The sequence below is a fragment of the Rhizophagus irregularis genome, chromosome 10 (genome assembly GCF_026210795.1).
Source record: "Rhizophagus irregularis chromosome 10, complete sequence".
In the NCBI taxonomy this organism is placed as follows: Eukaryota; Fungi; Glomeromycota; class Glomeromycetes; order Glomerales; family Glomeraceae; genus Rhizophagus; species Rhizophagus irregularis.
This window is the reverse complement of record NC_089438.1, coordinates 1437831-1458056: the sequence shown is the minus strand read 5'-3', so window position 1 is coordinate 1458056 and position 20226 is coordinate 1437831. Positions and strand designations below refer to the sequence as shown.

Sequence of the window (20226 nt, the reverse complement as noted above, 5' to 3'; positions counted from 1 at the left end):
TATAAAACTTATAATAATATGTGTAGTGTGAAAATTAATGAAAAATGTATTGATAAATTATTATTATTATTATTATTTTTTTTTGGTTTTTTAAGAAATTAAAACTTGCGTTTTTTTTATTTCTGGCATTTTCTGGGCTCATATATATAATAAATATATCATTGTTGAATGAAATTCCCATTGTTTGCCAAGGATTTCTTGGTTTACTTGGCTAAATTAAGGACGGTTGTCAATCATTCATTCTTTTACATACTAATTTTTGGATAGTAATGGTAATAATGCAACTGCATAACTGCTGCATTCTGTAAATGAGCGAACTGATTGAGATGGTTAAATTTTTATCGAATTCTTTCTCAAAAGAAAAGAAAAAAAAATATTAAACCTTTCGTTAAAGTACCGAATGAATTTTACGATGATCCATTTCATAAATGGTTATACTTGGCGCATAATTGATTATTAATAAAGTTTACTTGGCGAACTAAAAAATTCCAAGAAATTAATTAAACTTTGTTTACATGTTCCATTTTTTATTATTTTTTTCGTCTCATTGAGGAGAAAAAAAAAATTCATTATTTGGGTTTAGTGTTGGAAAAATCTATCGAAATGCGGGAATTCCGTAATTAAAATACCATACATTTTCCGTATTTTCACCTGAACATTTTCCGAATATTCCCAAATAAATGAAAATTTTGGCTTGGCTTTATAAATTAATATAAATAAATATTAATGATTTCAAACAAAGTGCAACATTATTATTCATAAGATTATAATAAGCGTTTGTAAATATTCCAAAAAAAGTAAATCTTACAATTTTTATCATGTTTGATATGACAGATGTATTTTCGTTTAAAGTAGATAAATATTGTTAAACAGCTAAATTATGCATGAACCATATGAACCAACAATATTTATTATTCTTTAGAATTTTCTTCACTTTCTTTGTGGTACGTACATAATATATTATAGTTTGATTTTGTTTAAATGCTGTTTCAGTTATGATTTAATTGTCAGATTATCTGGTAGTAGTTTAACATTCCATTTTTATATTATAAGAAAAAAAGAAAAATCTTTTCTTTTTTATGTTCTCAAATAAGGACATTCATACGTGGGTTTCACGTATTGCAAAAATAAATTTGTTTGAAGATTCCGTCACATATTCGATGTATAGAAATCGAACAAACCAAAATGAACCTATAAACACGCAAAAATTTCTCAGGGGTAACCAGTTATAGTATCATTAATTTGATTGTTTTTTATTGCAAATATTCATTGTATATTGAATGCGTTCATTACCACAATGAATTTTTTTTTTGGAAAGCCTCGTTTATTTATTTCATATTATTTATATTATTTTCTTGATCTCACATTCTAAAAAAAAATATGAAACATGTTTCGTGCTAATTATAAAAAATATAAATTAAATTTACATTTAAAAATAAAAAAAAAGATATAAAAAATGTCTTCTTTTTTTTTTAAAAAAAAAAAGAAATGACACGATCCATGATTATTGATTTTAGATTTATAATTATAATTTCGAAATTTCTTGATTTAGAAAAAAAAAAATATTTTTTTTACTCTTAATAACTTTATTTAATGAAAATTCAGCTAAAGTAGTAATATTTTATTTACAAATGATTGAATGATTATAAATATAACAGATAATGTCATCGAGTTTAGAGAGCAACGTAGCCGCAGAATCACGTGATTTATTTTTAAAATTCATTAATATTATGGATTGCTAGCGGGCTTACAGTAGTTTCCATTTCCTAGTTATCATTAAAAAGAACGGTATTGTCACACAGTATCTTTTGAATTGCAATTTAAATAGTATTCAATTATTTTATTAAGACCGTAGTAATTTTACTTTTTTTCGCTAAGTCTTGATATTTTTTACGCAACTGACTGTTTAAATTTTTTTTTTTTACAGAAATGTTTTTGCAATTTGTCTATAAAACCAAAAAAATCAGAAATAACAGTTTATACTTTATACTACCCAAAAAAATCTATAAGATGAAACCAATTGAGGCGCCGCTTCAATATCATTCCATCCCATTGCTCTTATTAACTGTTAATTCTAAATTGATAATTCTAAAACCGTGTTATACAATATTTTCCAAGTATGTACTTTTAAATCATTCTTATAATTTTTTGGAGAAATATTACTGTTTTCAAGGTTAGGAAATAACTGATAGACAAAAGTAATCTTATGTTTAAGGTTCTTGATTTAGGATCTTTAAAATCCTTGCCCTATAAAAAATTTATACCGTGTTTTTTTATTCCATGTTATTTCCGTATAAGTACTATCATGCATATTCACGGAGTTTTTACAGAAATAATGGATAAAATTTTTATAGGGTTTAGATCTGGACATTTTTAACGATTAATTCTGTATCAAAAGGGGGCGCAAGTTTAGAAACCAGTTCTTTATTTTCACATGTGAGAAAAAAATATTAATTCGGTATTAATTCTAATGATAATGAATGATTTTAAATGGATTTTATTTTATTGAAATAAATTCTACATTAATTTATTAACAAACTTTATCGTACAGTGCTTTGACTTTAATTTACATAGTACGTTAAAAAATAACAAAAGTAAATTTGTACAAGGCTTATATATGCGCCACACTGGTATTGTGACGGGACAAAAAACGTGGGTCAACACAAATTTTACTAGTAAAAGTCATTTTGGATTAATTAAACTTTTTAATTTCTTTAATCCCTTTTGAAGAAATGAAATCTTTTCACATTTTCAAAACATGTTACAAATTTATCCAAGTGTGAAACAGCAAATATGTAATATGCATTTAATAGTATTAAGTTGACAAAATAGGCAATTTCATAGATTTTCATCATTGTTTCCAGCTTTAGAACAGAAAAAGAAATTATTATTTTTGTTGACAAAAAAAAATTTTTTGTTTAAATGTGTTTCATGTATTAAATTATTATGTTTAGAAATGATTGTAGACGCCATTCCAGCATGATGATAAACATTGTATAACTTTTGACTGCAATAATATTTTTGATTACAAAATAAATTTAAATATATTATAGAAAAAATATAATACAGAAAGAAGACAAAAGCTACGGGTATACCCAAGTGGCATACATTCAGTAAATACGTTTCAATTTTTTGTTAACGATAATTTTTTTAACAAAAAAGTAAATTATGCGTATAAATTCATAACAGATAAATTGTTTTTTTAGTAGCAGGAGAAATTTCACAAGTTCCCAGAGAATTCAACGAAAAATTTTTTTTTTTACAATTAACAAAAAAAATGTCTACTAGACTCTATCATAAGACGTTCTTTTCTTGAAATTTGCAAGATGAATCCAAAAAAAAAGTTTTAAAGGAAACTATAGCGTTATAATGTGTTGTCATAAATACTATTGCTATTTTTATGATATTCTACTTACGTACTTGATATTGGAAAATTATTTTTTTATAAATAAAGAAATTAAATTTTTATTTACAATAAAACGTTTTTTGGGGTTGTGGTATTTTAATTTGCATGATTAGAAACGACAACGATTCTTTGTAAATATGAATCTCTAAATACTAAGTGTGTTTTAACATGAACAACTAAGGGAATATGTTCCTTTGTATTTAAAAATATAAATACGCGCTCACAATAATTATTAACATTTTAAAAAAGGTACTTCATAGATATCTTCTTTTCTATAATAATTTCATCCTTTCGTAATATCTTCGTTGTCTTAATAACTTTTATCTCTTCGTTATTTTTCGTTATTTTAAATTTTCATCTCTTCATTATCTTAATAATTTTCATCTCCTTTTCTTTTTTATCCATCAGCTGGTCTATTGGTTTTACCTTACCCTAAAATGAATTCACTGGTTGTTCTTTATAGAATACTTCGTAAATTTTATAGAGAATTAGAGTGTATTGAAAAATTTTTCTTGTGTACATATATTATAGATATGGCCACATATTGTTTTCTGTTCATTGGCTCTTTAATCTTAACAGGACATTTCGAAATTGATTTTTTATTTATTCTAATATTAGGTTTTCCTATAATATCAGGGATAATTATGGTAATATAATCGTTTATACTGAAGATTAGTTGTTTAATTTATTCAATACTAATTTATTTTATTATTTATAGTTTTATGGTAAAACCGTTTATCATGGATTAGCATTCCTTGGTGTACATTCGTTTCCTGTTTTTGGAGGAATAGCTTATTTTTATACTCAATATTTTAATTGTAGAGATCATACTCTCAAATGTGACGCAAGTCCAACATTTTATGCAAGTATTGTTTTTTTAGTTGCACTTATAATTTTATTTCAATTGCTACATACATTATATGTGTACTTAATATGGAAAAAAAGGTAAATGATAATATCTTTCAATTATATAACAAATAAAAAGTAATAATTAAATTATTTTTATTTCATTTTTTTTATCTTAGAATATGGCCTCTAGTATATGAATTCAAACATTCTAGACATGATGAGATTAAAGGTAAATAATCCATTTATTCAAATCCTTCAGCGTATATGGTGTAGTATTTATTTAGTTTCCAAATTTTTCTTTTCTTTTTTTGGCTTAGAAATGCATGCAATATACGAGGTCCAATTTCCACTTTTCCATGCGCAGATCATCATGATAGGGTTATTGTTAGTTGCTTATTTGGTAGGAATATGTGGTATAGACCTGGTAGCACTAACAAAAAGACGAATTAGTTCTCGAAAATATTTATCAATTTTCAAGTGCCATTCAACATAATATTTCTTTATTATTCATTTTTTATGCTCAAAGGTGTAAGTAGTACATTATTTTTTTGTTTTTTAATATAATGTTATTATACCATACCAAAACAATTTTGTTCTTACATATCAACATATTTAGGTGAGGGACGAGAAACATTATTTAATGTTTATTGTATACGTAGGAAATTTTATTCAAGCCTTATTATTATATTTTGATATGGCTAGTTTCTGTAAACAATTTAAATCATTGGCAAAATTAGATTCTACGTTGCAATGCTTTCAGTATAATACGGAAATTTGTACATTTTTATTGTATGGTAATAACAATTTCACATAATTTTATATTGTTTTTAAATTAGTAAATTAATATAAAGTTTTACTAATGATTCATTTTTTAATATATATATAATAGCGTGTCTATGTTGGATTGTTTTGGCATTATCAACTTGGAACACGATTAGGTGCCATAAAAATTTCGGTAAAAATATGTCGGATTATAGTATGTGAATTTTATTCTTCATTCTCATTAATTCATTTTTCCCTCAATACTACTAATAATTAATTAACTCTTTAAATAGTAACATACGAACCAACTCCTCCGGAATTTGAATCTGGAAGAAAATTAGTAAAAAGAGAATCAAGTGTGCCAGAGCATTCACACATCGTCTAAATGAACAACTAAGTGAAAATTAATATTATAAAATTTAAAAATGGAGCTATTTTTTTTTAGAGAAAATATACAATTATAATAGAAAGTTACAATTATTTTAATAAATAATGAACGTAAAAATTTAATAAAAATAATTTCCCTCTAACATTAGACCAAATTTTTATTGGATAAAAAATTCAATATTATTATTCCTCAGTTAAATTATTATTATATAACCCCAATTAAATGACTGTCACATATAATTGTCACACCCAGCATATTGTAAAAAAAAGTTATGCTAACAAATGAAATAACTGAGGCAGTAAGTTAAAACTAAATTACGAAATAAAATAATTCAGTATACATTAATTTGAAATTCATGGCTAGAAATCTTGAAACCTTTCTCAAGCCAAAATCAATTTTATCACGAAGTTTAAATTTATTCGTGATTAACCGATATAGATTTTCGATTATAAGAAGAATAATTTTCTGCTGGATTATTTTTAATATTAAGATAACATATGTTAATTTATAAATCATAATAATTGTTATTGTAGGCAGGTGTAAATCAAAACCATCGTCTTTTGACGACTTCACAGGTAATAAGAATGTAACAACAAAAAATGTACCATAGTACTCATCAACCAGTGATTCACTCATGCAATTTTTGATTCATTGGATAAGTTTCATTCTCCCCTTTAAAATGAATGTAGGATAATATTCCTAACATGTCAATTTATCTATGATTCTGATATAAGAATTATATTTGATTTATTTTAAATGGATGGCACATATTAAGTCCCTCATTTTTATTTCTTATTTTAATAAAATTTTATATAAAATATTCGATATATTTATTATGTAAGATTTTAACTGCCAAGATACTGTATCTATTTTAAAAATAAAATGTGGTTAAATTCAAAATAGAATTAATATGCTAACGAAATTTGAATATACAGTATATTAATAATGTAAGTTTTTCAAATAACGGTTGCTTTATATCGTGTGATGAAATCGAAAACAATATAGAAAGCTTTACTGTATACGACTCGCAGATAATTTAAACTAAAAAATCATCTAATAATATAGGGAGTAAGTTATTTATAAAATTTTTTATATGATCGTTAAAGATTTAGACACTCATATACTGTACAATCCAGTCTTTGTAGATTCGGATCGTATTACAAATTTTTATATTTATTTTTATTTTTTTATTTTTAACGGTAAGAGTAGTACGTACTATTTTCTCAATTTCTTTATTTTAGACTTTTTTATATAGTGTCTTTTTTTAAGGACTATTCGGACCTTAGAAATGTAGGCTTTTCATACGTGGATAGATTTCTTTTGCTTCTTTTTGTTTCTTTAGTAGCATTTGTTAGTAATTACTCCTTTTCATTCTTTTTTTTAAGATATGACTATGATATTTACTTGCATAACACGCAAATGTTACGTGACCTACGTGTCATTTATTTATTTGGCACATTCAAATAGGTAGTGTTACGTAAATCGTGATACGTATTCAAAAAAAGGAAATAAAATTGTCGATTGTGACAGGGACAAAAACAGGGATTAAAACAAATTTTGATAGTTCAGTACAGTAAATCGCTGCCAGCACCTTAAATACTGCGGTCCTACGTGATTCTTTCGCATGTACTGTAAGAATGTAAGACGACCGGAGAGGCCGATAATCTTTTCTTTAGGATCGATGACTATTTTTAATTATTTGTACTTCCAAACTATTGACTTTTTCGACAAATATGTATAGAATATTCAGAAAACCATTTCCATTTGTGTAACATTTGTTTTGATCAATGTGGCGAGACAAACGGAAATCCTCATGTGACAATGATCGACAGTCAATTTTTCATAAAAGTATGGACAATAATTTACAATAAAATGGTATTTTAAGACAATACTCATACTGAATTTTAAAAAAAATATTGTTAGCACAGAATTCATAATGAAAATAATATTAAAAATATTGAAATAATGTCTAAATGATTTAGGTACCTTGTTTCAGCCCTAAAAAGTCAAAAATGTGATCCAAAATTTGGCGTATCCCAAACACGGAGACATGCATAATGCACACAATATTAAATCCAAAAGTTTGAAATCTATGAAAGATATAAATAAGCAAATAATTTTCATATTGAAGAAAAAAGATTCAGTCAAAGAAAAAAAGAAATAACTTTGATAGTTTTTCACATAATACATAATTCAAACTTATAAAATTAAATTTCCTAGCAAAATGAATCAGACTGAAGTTATCATTAAACTATCCATTCCATCTATCACAACTGCTGAAGTCACTGAAAAACCAGAACAAAAAAAAGATGCTAATTTTGAGTGTACAATTATGTAATAAAATCAAAAGTTTTTACATATTATCGTAGGATCTGATCGGAAATTAAAATTATTTTGTAAACTATGCAAACATCCTCATTTAAATGTATTGTTAAATAAATAATTCGAGTCACTATTCATATTTTATATTTTTATTCCGTATCCTAAATAAATTTGATCATTTTACTATTCACTTTTACACTCTCTGGAGGACCACCCGGCAAATTAAAAAGACAATTTTTTTATTAATTGATATTTTATTAAGCAATAAAATATATTTATATAATAAATTTAATAAATGAATAACAAATTTTTAACTTAAAATAAATACATTTTAATAATTTATTAAAAAATTAATATGTAACATTTTTTTTTGATCGGTTTGTTAATAATTAAATTAAAACTAATCAATCCATCGAAAAAAATTATTATAATTGTATTATATAAAAAATATCTTTACTAAAAATTCGATTCATGCTACGCAAAACAGGGCGGACATCCCCATATTATCACGATATTGCCGATCATTTTGCCGATCACTTGTCCAATATTATCACATAAAAAAATACCGTTGAATTAGTTTTTTCACAAATTCTACATAATGATGTAAAAAATTTCGATTTTATTTACTTTATTTTATTTATTGTTAATAAATTAGTTCTTAAAATAATTCATAAAGATTTTGTCAAATATCAGACATATATTAATTTTACAATAATTGTAAGCATTTATTTAATGATAACTTTTGGGTTATCAAAAATTATCCAGGTTTATTTTAGCCATTGATTCTTGAATACCTAAATAATATACTGTAAAAGTTTCAAGTTTCGCCCGAAGATCTGTGGCTTCGCCCGAAGCTTCAAAGTCACGTTAGCAGATGATCGGCATATATATAGCATATATATTAATTATTGAAAATTTGACGTAAAATCTAACTTTGGAAACACACCTTATTTTGCCACAATACTTTTATATTAATTTATTGATAAATTAAACTATTAAATAAAATAATTTAACATAAATTGTCAGGACATTTATTGCTTGGAATAAAGCTTCAAATTTAACGTGATATCACTTATATCATGATCGGCAAGTGATCGACATTGTGATATAATGCATGTCCGCCCTGTTTTTTGCTACGCAAAACTGAACATAATAAAGAAAAAATAAACTCAAAAACTTTGCAAAAATTAAAAAATTGTTATACCTTAAGTTTTTAATATAATTCGCTATTTTTTTTTAAAAAAAATAATAATAACTTAATAAAATATTTATGATTTTGTGCCTAAAAATTTAATTAAAATATTGTTCAATACTTAGTAGGGTTGCTGCGGGCTTTATTACTTCTTTTATTCAGTTTCCATGCTGTTAACGAGCTTTTGACCTCTAATTCTTAGCTTCCAAATTCTTTGGATGATTTTCTTTTGCTCGAATGCGATCGTCCCATAAGTGTTGTGTTCGATGGGATTAATATCCGGACTTTGTCCCGGTCATAGAAGTGAAATTATTCCCATATCTTCCATGAAGGTTTGCGTTCTTATATACGCTGGTATGTGCGTTATCTTGTTTCTCCTGAATATATCTCACTATTAACCTTACCATCAATTCTCACCAAAGGACCTAACCCATACCAGGAGAAACACCCACTCCCACATCATGACTCCGCCACCACCATGTTTGACAGTCGAAGTAAGGCAGCTAACTGCTAGCATCATATTTTTCTTTGGAAGACGCCATGCATGAATTTTCCATCATTTTGGAATAAAGTCATCGCTCCATACAATTTCCTTCCAGTAATCTACAGTCCAAAAAACGTCTTTCACGAGCCCAATTTAAACGAATTTTTTCAGGTTGACTTACTAACTAATGGTTTTCTAAGGGCCATGTGCAGTTTGTGGTCGCAAATTGTGAAAAAAGCAAAGAAAAATTTCGGAAATTACACAGATTATTTCCGAAACATCAAAACTACCATTAAACGTCAAATTGGTTATGAATTATGTCAAGGACATTAATCGTAATACAAAAGGAACTAAAGGCACAATGATACCATAAAGGATACATACTACTTATCATATAAAAATGATCAAGAAAAAGGGTTCGTTTATTTCAGGAACAATTTATTACAATAGAATCCCTATAAGAAATATGTATACGGAAAGGATACGTTTTGTATACATTTTATGTACGTTTCTATAGATTCCATATACAAATTCCGTATATTTAATAAGCAATTCATTTTTGAACATTTTTTAAAAAAACTAATGTATAAGAAATGTATACGGAAAAAATTAATCATGCGGAATGTATACGGAATTTTTAAACTTAATATTTTTAGAAGATAATTTTACAAAAATTCCGTATCATAAGACGAGATCACATGATTGTTTATTGTTTTGTTATGATACGTTTTTTGTTTTTTATATAAACCCTTACTTTGATGAGTTTGATCTTCCGATCTTCCTTTCTGTCTTTCTTTTCCTTTCTCTTTCTCTTGTCTTATTTTTGTTATTTTTTCTAAATTTTTCTTCTTTCTTCGTCACCCCCTTTTAAAAATAATTTTTTTTTTCGTACTTCACTTTAAAAAAATTTTTTTTCGTCATTCTCCTTTGAAAAATTTTTTTCTTTTATTCCCACTCTTCTTTTTTTTAAAAAAAATTTCTTCTTTCTATTTCTATTTCCTCTTTATAAAAAAATTTTTATTTTTCTAACTTTGACGTCCTCCCTTTAAAAAAAAATTTTTTTTCACTTTCCTAACTTCGTTACCCCTCTTTTTAAAAAAATATTTTTTTTGGTTTATTCTTTATTCCCCTTTCTTCTTTATTTATATTTAATTTCATAGGCCAGCAGATTTTTTTTGTGAGAATATTCAGTTTCTTTTTTCTTTTTTGTAGATCAGTTTGGGAGTCCTTTTCTTTTTGTGGGATGATTCAGGATTTTTTTCTTTTTTTAGGTCAGTTCAAATTTTCTTGTTTTTTTGTAAGTTGGGTTCAGATTCTTTTCTTTTTGTAGGTTGCTTCAGTTTTGTTGCTTCAGAGTCTTCTTTTTTTGTAGGTCAGTTTTAGATTTATTTTGTTGTTTTAGTTTCTTTTTTATTAGACGCCTCATAATTCTTTTCTTTTATGTAGGTCAGACATTCTGGAGTTCTCTTTCTTTTTTTGTAGGAATGCTGACCTTTGGTGACTTGGACGATTGCAGATACTATATGAGGGGAAGTTTTGTTTCCAATCTTTTTTTTTGTTCTTTTAGGTTGTTTGACTCCAAATGAACCTGAACTTATAGATAATTTTAGTTGCAATAGGTGGTTTTAATAAGGAGGGAATTTTCATAATGTATTTGTACTTTGTTTATTTTTATTTTTTATTTAATTTAATAAAGTGAAATTAGATTTATGTAAATACAATTATAGTAAACTGTAATATAAATAGTAAATTCAGTGACCAAATTGTATAAATTTCGTGATAAAATAAGTGATCAAATCATGTAAATTCCATATAAATCCCGTGCAAATTCCGTATCCAAACCATATTTTTAGTGATACGGAATTGTGCATTTTTCCGTATCCTATTATGATACGTTATTTCTAAGGAAAAAAAAATCGTATAAAAACTTTATAAAAAACGTATCCAATTTTTTTATAGGGAATGGATAGAATGGTTATAATTGCAAATTGCAAATTAAGGAACTTGAAAAAGAAATTGCAAAATAATGAAAATAATGGTAGCAACAATGACAATGTAAAATTTAATTGTTTTCAAAATCAATTATAATTACGTATTTGTTTCTAATTATAATTGTAAAATAATAACAGAATCCACACGCTTTCCTAAATTTTTTAACAATCAAATCAAATAGAACGAACGACAAAGAATAACTTTACTGGCATCAACTTACCAATTAAAAGTGCTGATGAATTTGTTTATCTAATTGAAACTCGTGACCCAGAGCTTTGTGTTGATATTTTATTTAGATCTAGTATGAACCCTGATGAAAAAAAATAAAAAACAAGACAACAATTAAGGCAAAGTCATGATGCTTTGTTATCAAATGGCAGCATTGCGAAACAAACAAGTTGGTGGACTAAATAAAGCTGCTATTTGATTGTAGTATATGACCGGTACTGCTGGTACAAATAGTTGGAATTAATACTCTTTCAAGTATGGGCATAAGCGTGACATATCAAACTGTATATAATAATAAGAAAATAAATAGGAGCAGCGCATGAACAGACAGTTCAAAAATATATTCAGATAATCCCTATAAAAATTTTTCAGATAAATGATCACATGTCTGAGTTTCTTTGGAATAAAAACTAGAAAAATGATCATTTATTGGAGTTTTTCCCAGAATTTTTTTATAGGGAATGCTAGAAAACTTATGTATGTATTTTGTAATTTATGAGCATTCAAATATTAATTTTAAAAATTAAAATTATTTTTAGCGAAACTAACTTTTAATTCTTTTATCATGAAACATTTATCAATCACGCAACTGTTCATTTAACACAAGTAGTGTCGCACCAATTCCATTATTTATAACCCAAATGGCGTTGATGCTGTATTACTTAAAGTGTTTTTTATTCACAATACATGACCGGATTTGCAATTAGCTATAATGCACAAAAATTATATAACTGTATCAAGAGATTTTGGGTATCGCACATTCATAGATTTGTTAGACAATTTGGTTCCTGTTACATTGGATGTATATTCTATATTATTTAGAAGGACGCTTATCAGTGTATTCCAGTAAATAGTTTTTGTATAAATTTGTACCGAATGAGCTCATCTGTATATAATTGGCTCTAGATTGGCTTAAATTTGGACATAAATTTGAGCTAATTTCGAGCCAATGAGCCCGTTTGGTATAAATTTATACAAAAACTATTTTATTTATTGGATATGAAATTCAAGTCAAATACTTTTTGCGCAATGCGCAACAAAAGTCACATGCAATTTGCGCAAAAACAAATCCAATTTGCACACCCTAATACTGTATCTGCAAAATCTTAAGTTTTTAAATATAAAATTTTAAAATTATAAGTTGCGCTATGCGCAAACTAGAATTATGTATAATTAAAAGTAGGATGCGCTCCGCAAATTCCACAAATAGATTTCATACACTGAGTCTGTCTGTCGCTTATAGATAGTAATAAGAAGGTTTGGACGAAAAAATTATGACAAAGTGATGCTTGTTTTTATATCTGATATCCAATATTGGATTTCAATTCAACATCCACTCAATTATTAATACTCTTAAATCTCAATTGCAATTGTTTGTTGAAAACTTCCATCATATTTTAGTCTGAAGAAATACATCTGGAAAAGTAGCTAGAGAATGGTTAAGGCATGGATTATCATAGGAATAATAATGAATTTTTTGCGGCTCTTGGTGCGCAATTAATAGATTGAATCAAGAAATCATCTTCAACCATACGTACGATGAAGATGATTTTTACATAGTACGTAAATTTACACAAGAACGACTTCCTGAAAGAAGACCAGCAGATTACAAGCGTATAGAACATCTATATACAAAGAGTCGCCTCCCAGGTCGCATTGATTTTACTGACAATCATTTTACTGACAATTATCTCACCGACAGACGTATTTTGCCGAAAATCATCTCACCTACAAGGGAATTTATGATTAAAGTTAGGGTTAGGTAAGAAAATTAGGGTTAGAATTAGGGTTAGGTAACAGGGCGGACATCCCCATATTATCACGATATTGCTGATCATTTTGCCGATCACTTGTCCAATATTATCACATAAAAAAATACTGTTGAATTAGTTTTTTCACAAATTCTACATAATAATGTATAAAATTTCGATTTTATTTACTTTATTTTATTTATTGTTAATAAATTAGTTCTTAAAATAATTCATAAAGATTTTGTCAAATATCAGATATATATTAATTTTACAATAATTGTAAACATTTATTTAATGATAACTTTTGGGTTATCAAAAATTATCCAGGTTTATTTTAGCCATTGATTCTTGAATACCTAAATAATATACTGTAAAAGTTTCAAGTTTCGCCCAAAGATCTGTGGCTTCGCCCGAAGCTTCAAAGTCACGTTAGCAGATGATCGGCATATATATATATAGCATATATATTAATTATTGAAAATTTGACGTAAAATCTAACTTTGGAAACACACCTTATTTTCCCACAATACTTTTATATTAATTTATTGATAAATTAAACTATTAAATAAAATAATTTAACATAAATTGTCAGAACATTTATTGCTTGGAATAAAGCTTCAAATTTAACGTGATATCACTTATATCATGATCGGCAAGTGATCGACATTGTGATATAATGCATGTCCGCCCTGTTGGGTTAGGTAAGGAATGATATTTATTTTTTATTTTTTAAAAACCACGTGAACAAGATTACAGAAAGATAGACAAGAACAAAAGATAAAACAAAAGTCGAACGCTATCTAATACTAAGCTATAATCAAACCGCCCGAGGACAGCGCCACTCTGGTACCTTTAACGAACCCGGAGGAGTCCCTAACACGACATCACATCCCAATGGACCAAAGAAAAGGCTTTAGCACTAAGTTATATGTGGTCTAAGTGAATCTAAAAAGGATTGTACAGGGAGAAATTATCTAAATTAAATAAGAGATTATCTCTATAAGATTCCCAAGAACCACTATGTAAAAAATTACAGGTCGTCCAGCGTATACACGCGGACACGTCAAAATTGACTTTTTCTTTGTAATATGGTAGAACTTTGTTGTGATAATAACGAGTATATCGATTTCGTCGCTTATGGGTAACGTTAGGAGGTGAGGTGGTGGCCGATGAAGACGCCCTGGCAGAAGTAATGCCGGTGTGTTTTCGATAATTTTTCTTTTTCTTTAAAGTAATGTCTAGACTTTTTTCCCATTTTTTAAACGAGCGGGAACGTGATGACCAAGTAATAGTTGTCAGTTCCGAAATAAAATTGGTGACATATTGTATCAGGAAACGCGACCTTTCCGCCGCTTTGCTGAAATAATTATCAAAAAATACAGCTAAATCCCGAGGGATGAGGTGGTGTAATAATAAAATCCAAGGTTGTTCTCGTGGGATACGTATGTGATCTGTAGTATCCAATAGACGAGCCACGTCTAAGACGTCTGGGAGGACTTTGAACATGTTAGAATTATTGACCCTTGATTCTATGTCAAAGGATATATTGCTAGTGCCTTCGTTCCTAAGAAGATCAATTAGATTCTTTTTGAATTTGGTTAGGAGCGACGTTATAGATTGACGATGAGATGGACATAAACCAATGTGTGCATTAGTATCTTCATCGATCGAGCATTCTGTACAGTGGATACGGCCTAGAGGATAAAGGTTGGGGTAATTGCGCTGTAAAATGTTGCCTGTTGGATATGTAAAAGTAGATTTCTTGAGTCTATTAGATTGAATTTTAGATAATTTAGATGACGTGGGCATGTCAAAAGGATTAGAATTGATCCATTGTTTGGTATAAATCCAATCGATGTCGCCGTATGTTATTTGATGGTTAATGGGTGATAGTGAGCTGTTGTTCATAGCCATATTGAAAATTCTAGATTGAATGGGTATGTTACTCCATTTGCGTAAATTACGATCAATTACGCTAATATGATTGTAGTTGAAAAGCGCGAGGGAGCTTTGATGAAAAAATTTGTGATTAATGATGATCGGATCGAGCGAATATCTGCCTTGTTTAGCTAGGGCGTCTGCTTGATCATTAGCCTTGTCATTACTATGTCCTTTAACTTTTCTCAGTTGGATCGTGAGGTGATGGTGTGATATTAACCACATTATAAGATCCCATATTAAGAAATTATTTTGTTTCAGCCTACGTCGGGGACTTATTGAGGGTGAACCTAGTCGTTGATTAAAGGTATCTATACAATTTTGTGAATCAGTGAATATTTCACATGTGGCGTTGGGAGGTAAAACTAATAAAATTGTCAAAATAGCAAAGCTTTCGCTTTTAAAAGAAGAAGGGAAAAAAATTGTAGATCCCGAAAAAGAAAGTTGTGGTAAAAGGGGATCTGTCTGAATCCAGCCGAACCCAGATTTACTATTAATTGTACCTATATCTGAAACAGAACCATCTGAATAAAATTGAAAATTAGTATAAGAAAAGAATTTTGAAGCTATATCTATTAAAATTAATTTAATATTATCGTCACATAAAAGGGCAGAATCTATAACGGACGATAATTGTCGTAAAACATGATTTTCATCATGTAACGATGGAATTTCTAATGTTGTGGTGATGGGAGTTACTATATTAACGTTATGTTGAGATAAGTAAATATTATATGCACTATGTCTAATTTGATGTAAAGGTTTGGTGCTAACATAATATTTAGACAGGAGAAGATTTTTAAATCTTTTGTGTTCTTGGTTTAGGTGATTAAAAGTGTTGAAGGTTGAAAGACGATTTGTACGTGTAGAGATTGAACATTTAATACGTGCGTCTTGTAAAATTAAACTATGGTCATTAAGATGACAACCTGGACAAGGAGTTAAAATTAAGGGTAAAGAATGTGGTATCTGAGGGGTAATATTATTTGATATTAAAGAATTATTATAAGGTAAATAATGTTCCATGATAGTAATGGAACTATTCGTATCGGTATCTTGTATATATGTTTTTCCCATAATACAAGTTTGTAATCTAGCGTCCCAATGATATGTCCATTCATTACGTTTTCTATGATTACCCAGGGATTGATCAGGGATTTGTTGTAAGCGTGCAGGAATTGTGTAATTGTCGTTAAGCGGATAAGTCAAAGTACGATAATTACTTAGGGTAAATTCATTTTCTAATACTTTAAACCAGTTTGGTTTAGGTCCTCTAAAATTATTATTGTTTAGACGTTTTACTTCATTCCAAGTCAGAAGGTAGTTACCGTCTGCGGATACTAGTTGGTCTATATACATGATCCTCTTATTTCGTAAAGATTTATAATCATTAGAAGATAAGTTTGAAAGGTATTCCACTATTGGTGTATGTCCCCCTATGATGCCATAGCTAATGGTGGGATCCAAGTGAATTTGATATTGTTGTAGTAAAGATAAACTCTTTGATAAATAGCTTGGTGAGGAGATTTTACCTATATATTTATTAGTATCGTGAGGTATTCCTGGATACCAAAGCTCATGAGTTAAAATATCCAGTTTTTGAATCGCTATAGGTCTTAGGATATCAGTATTGAATAGAGCCGATAGTGCATTTAATTGTGATTTGACTAGTAGGTCCATCAAATTATCAATGTGTGGATACATGTTATTGTAAATGATGTTGTCTGCCGTATTAAGTGGTAAAGAAAAAAATTTTTTGAATAATTTTTTGAGAGGTACAACCAGTTTCTGTACTTGGGTATAATTTAAGATCGTGTGCTGAAAAAGATACTCCAACTTTGGAAAAATAACTTTGTTAATAATATATATTGCGTGAGCATGTGCAATTTTTTTGTGGCGCATTGTGATTACGTGATTCATAATGATCGAACGTGCTTTGGTTAACGTTTGTTGGTGTCTATCTAAAGGGTTGATATATAATCCTAAGATTCTTGTGCCTTTATATTTTGAGACGATATCAACATCTGTAATTTGTCCATTGATGGTGAGTTGTACGATTTTTCTATCATTACCTAATCGCTGATTCGTAAGGATTTTGTATTTATCAATATTCACTTTAATTTTTGCTAAATCATAAAATGAATGTGCAATGTCTAGTTTAGTTTCAAGTGTTTCTAGAGAGGGACTAAACCAGGTGGTGTCATCGAGATATCCGACCAGAGATAATTCAAAATGGTGAGTGATGTCGGAATCTTTGTGATAAATATTTTTGATTTTCGTAGTATCACACTTATAAGCAAGATGTGATAGTTGATTGATGTGATAGAACAGGGGGTCGTAATATATGTTCCATAAAAGCGGTGAAACTACTTCGCCTTGGTCTATACCCTGTAAGACCTTATATGATGCTAAATTTCCATTTGGTAAAATGATGGAGTTGTACCGGTTAGAAAATAAATTAATAAAAAAAGTGATTATCTTTTCCGGAATTTTAATACGTTGCAGAGCTAATCGTAATAATGTAATATCGACTCTATCGTAAGCCTTTGACAAATCTTGAATGGCAATCCATAGTGGTTTCTTATGAATGCGGGCATGTTCGATTGAATGTTGTATTTGGAACAGTGGTTCTAAACATGATTGTCCCAGAACGCCCGCACGGTTGTTGAATTGTAAAATGTTGTGTTTCGCTAATGAATGATTTAATCTTTGAGAAAAAATTGAGACCATCAATTTTCTTGTCGTTTCTAAAAGGGTAATAGGTCTTGTATTCGTAAGTTTACTATCCCAATCATGTGGCTTCGGTATTGGGAATAGCAGAGCGTCACACCATTTTGTGGGTATCGTATCTAAATGGATACATAGATTAAACATCTGAGTAAGTAATATTAATACGTCTTTATGTAGGTGTTTCAAGTCTTCATAAGTAATTTGTGAAGGACCAGGTGCTTTGTTAAGAGGAGAATTTTTCAAGACGGCTAATACGTCAGAAATATCAATCTGTTGTTGAAGTATGTCCCAACAATCATTATTTGAATGGTGGTTGACCGGATCATATATCGTGCGCCATGGTAGGGGTAAATCGTCGATAGAATGGTATGATGTTTGATTATCATGTTTACCTATATTTTGATAATGTTTAATAGTTTCTTTTTGTATAATTTGGGGGTTGTTAGTAAATACATTAACATTATTGTTATCTTTGATAATTAATCGGTCTAAAGTAATTTTTCTAGGTTTTCGTTGAAGTATAGAGTTGATCATTTTTGTTTGATTAGTTGATAAATCAAAATTTCTTTGATTGATAAAATGTTCAATACGTTCAGTTTTCCATTGTGATAATTCATCATTTCTTTTTTGTTTTAAATAATTATATAGTTTATAAATTTCTGTTTTTTGTGCATAGAAATCTTCTTGTGTTATAAAATTATTTAATATAATGTCGTAATCCATTGAACGTGCTATTTTTTGTATGTGATCACGATGAACTTTCCAATTTTTGAAATATAAGGTCCACATTGAATCGGGAATAAGTGAGATAAGTAAGGATTTATCTGTTGGTTTTTTCATTTTATTCCTGATATAAATATGTTTTAAATTAAGAAATTGTTTTGTTTTATATAAAGTGATCACGTGGTGGTTCAGTTGTCGAATGTGTAGAGGGTATAAATGATGGTGTTCTTGAGGTGTTATTTTCTTTTGAGGAATATGTGATTTTTTAATGTTATGTAGACTGTGTTCAAATATGTTCCAAATATGGTCCAAATCGTCTTGTGTCGAAATGTTGTTTAAATCTATATGTTTGAAACGGTTTTTAAAATATATTTTTGAATGAGATTTGTAATTTTCCCATAAATCATCATTCATTAGTGAGTAATTTGGTTTCTCTTTTTGTTCATATCGTCTGTTACCTTGACGATGTCGTGAACGTTTGAAAAGGTCATTTTGTAATAATGTAATCACTGCTTTATGGTCGCTAGTGAAATGTGATGGTGGGATTTGTTGTGCAAAGGTATGAATTGATGCGTTAAGGATATTGGTATTTCCAAATATATAGTCTATTCTATGTGTGAGCCTAGTTATTTCTGGAGTATGGTTTTCAGCATGGAATTTTGCCATGTCTTTAAAGCCTTTCAATTTGGCCATCTGAATAATATGGTGATTAAGATTATTTTTCTCTTTTGGGTAGCAGTTGAGGTCCCCCATGATAAGATTGTAGTATTTGTGATTATCATCATTAATGTTTTGTGCACTGTATAGTTGGTCGATGAATTGATTGCAGTCTTTTTTAATAATATTGGTTTGTTTGTCTCTTCCAGCAGGTAAATATAGACATGTGATGTTCAATTTGTGGTCACGTTTGAAGCCCAATTCAATATTTAACACGCGACCTTTGTAAAAACGTATTTGATGTACGTGTTGGTATAGAGTACTGGTAAGCATTATCCCGACGCCAGAGCCCTTATTATCTCCATTAGCGTCTAGAATTATATAAATAGATAAATTTTTATTAGTTGGGTGAGGGTGTCTTTCGACTAATTTATTATTTTCATGTTTGTGACAATATTGTGTTTCTGTTAAGCCAAGAATGTTAAAGTTGTGTGTGACGAAGTAATTGATAATATCAATTAATTTGGCTTTGTAACCTCCTTGGATGTTGATAGTTCCAATTTTAAGGTAATCTATAAAATAGTCATTATCAGTGTTAACAACGTGTAAATTAGTAATGTGTTCTTCGTTAGGTAAGTCGTTTGTATCAGAAGTATGAAATGTAGAGCCTGAGCTGTGATGACTATTGTTGTTGTTATTGTTATAGTTGTTTTTGGTATTTTGATTATATGTATTTTTTTGTGTTTTTTCTATATTTTTTGAAGAAGAAGATGAAAAATTAATAGGCACTTGAAATGAAGGTTG

At 28.5% G+C, this 20226-nt stretch overlaps 2 protein-coding genes across 2 annotated transcripts; one reads left to right on the top strand and one right to left on the bottom strand.

The window, feature by feature from the left end:
* Window positions 1–3843: 3843 nt before the first annotated feature.
* Window positions 3844–5402, top strand: OCT59_001811 (uncharacterized protein; the record flags this gene model as incomplete). The annotated part of the gene is made up of 7 exons (XM_066144098.1): window positions 3844–4053; window positions 4125–4351; window positions 4432–4484; window positions 4734–4783; window positions 4872–5049; window positions 5145–5231; window positions 5311–5402. 7 exons carry the CDS (start codon window positions 3844–3846, stop codon window positions 5400–5402), a joined length of 897 nt encoding a protein of 298 aa, XP_065995297.1.
* Window positions 5403–14319: 8917 nt separating this feature from the next.
* OCT59_001810 (uncharacterized protein) lies at window positions 14320–15288 on the bottom strand (the record flags this gene model as incomplete). Its single annotated transcript, XM_066144097.1, has 1 exon — window positions 14320–15288. One exon carries the CDS (start codon window positions 15286–15288, stop codon window positions 14320–14322), a length of 969 nt encoding a protein of 322 aa, XP_065995296.1.
* Between the last annotated feature and the right edge of the window lie 4938 nt (window positions 15289–20226).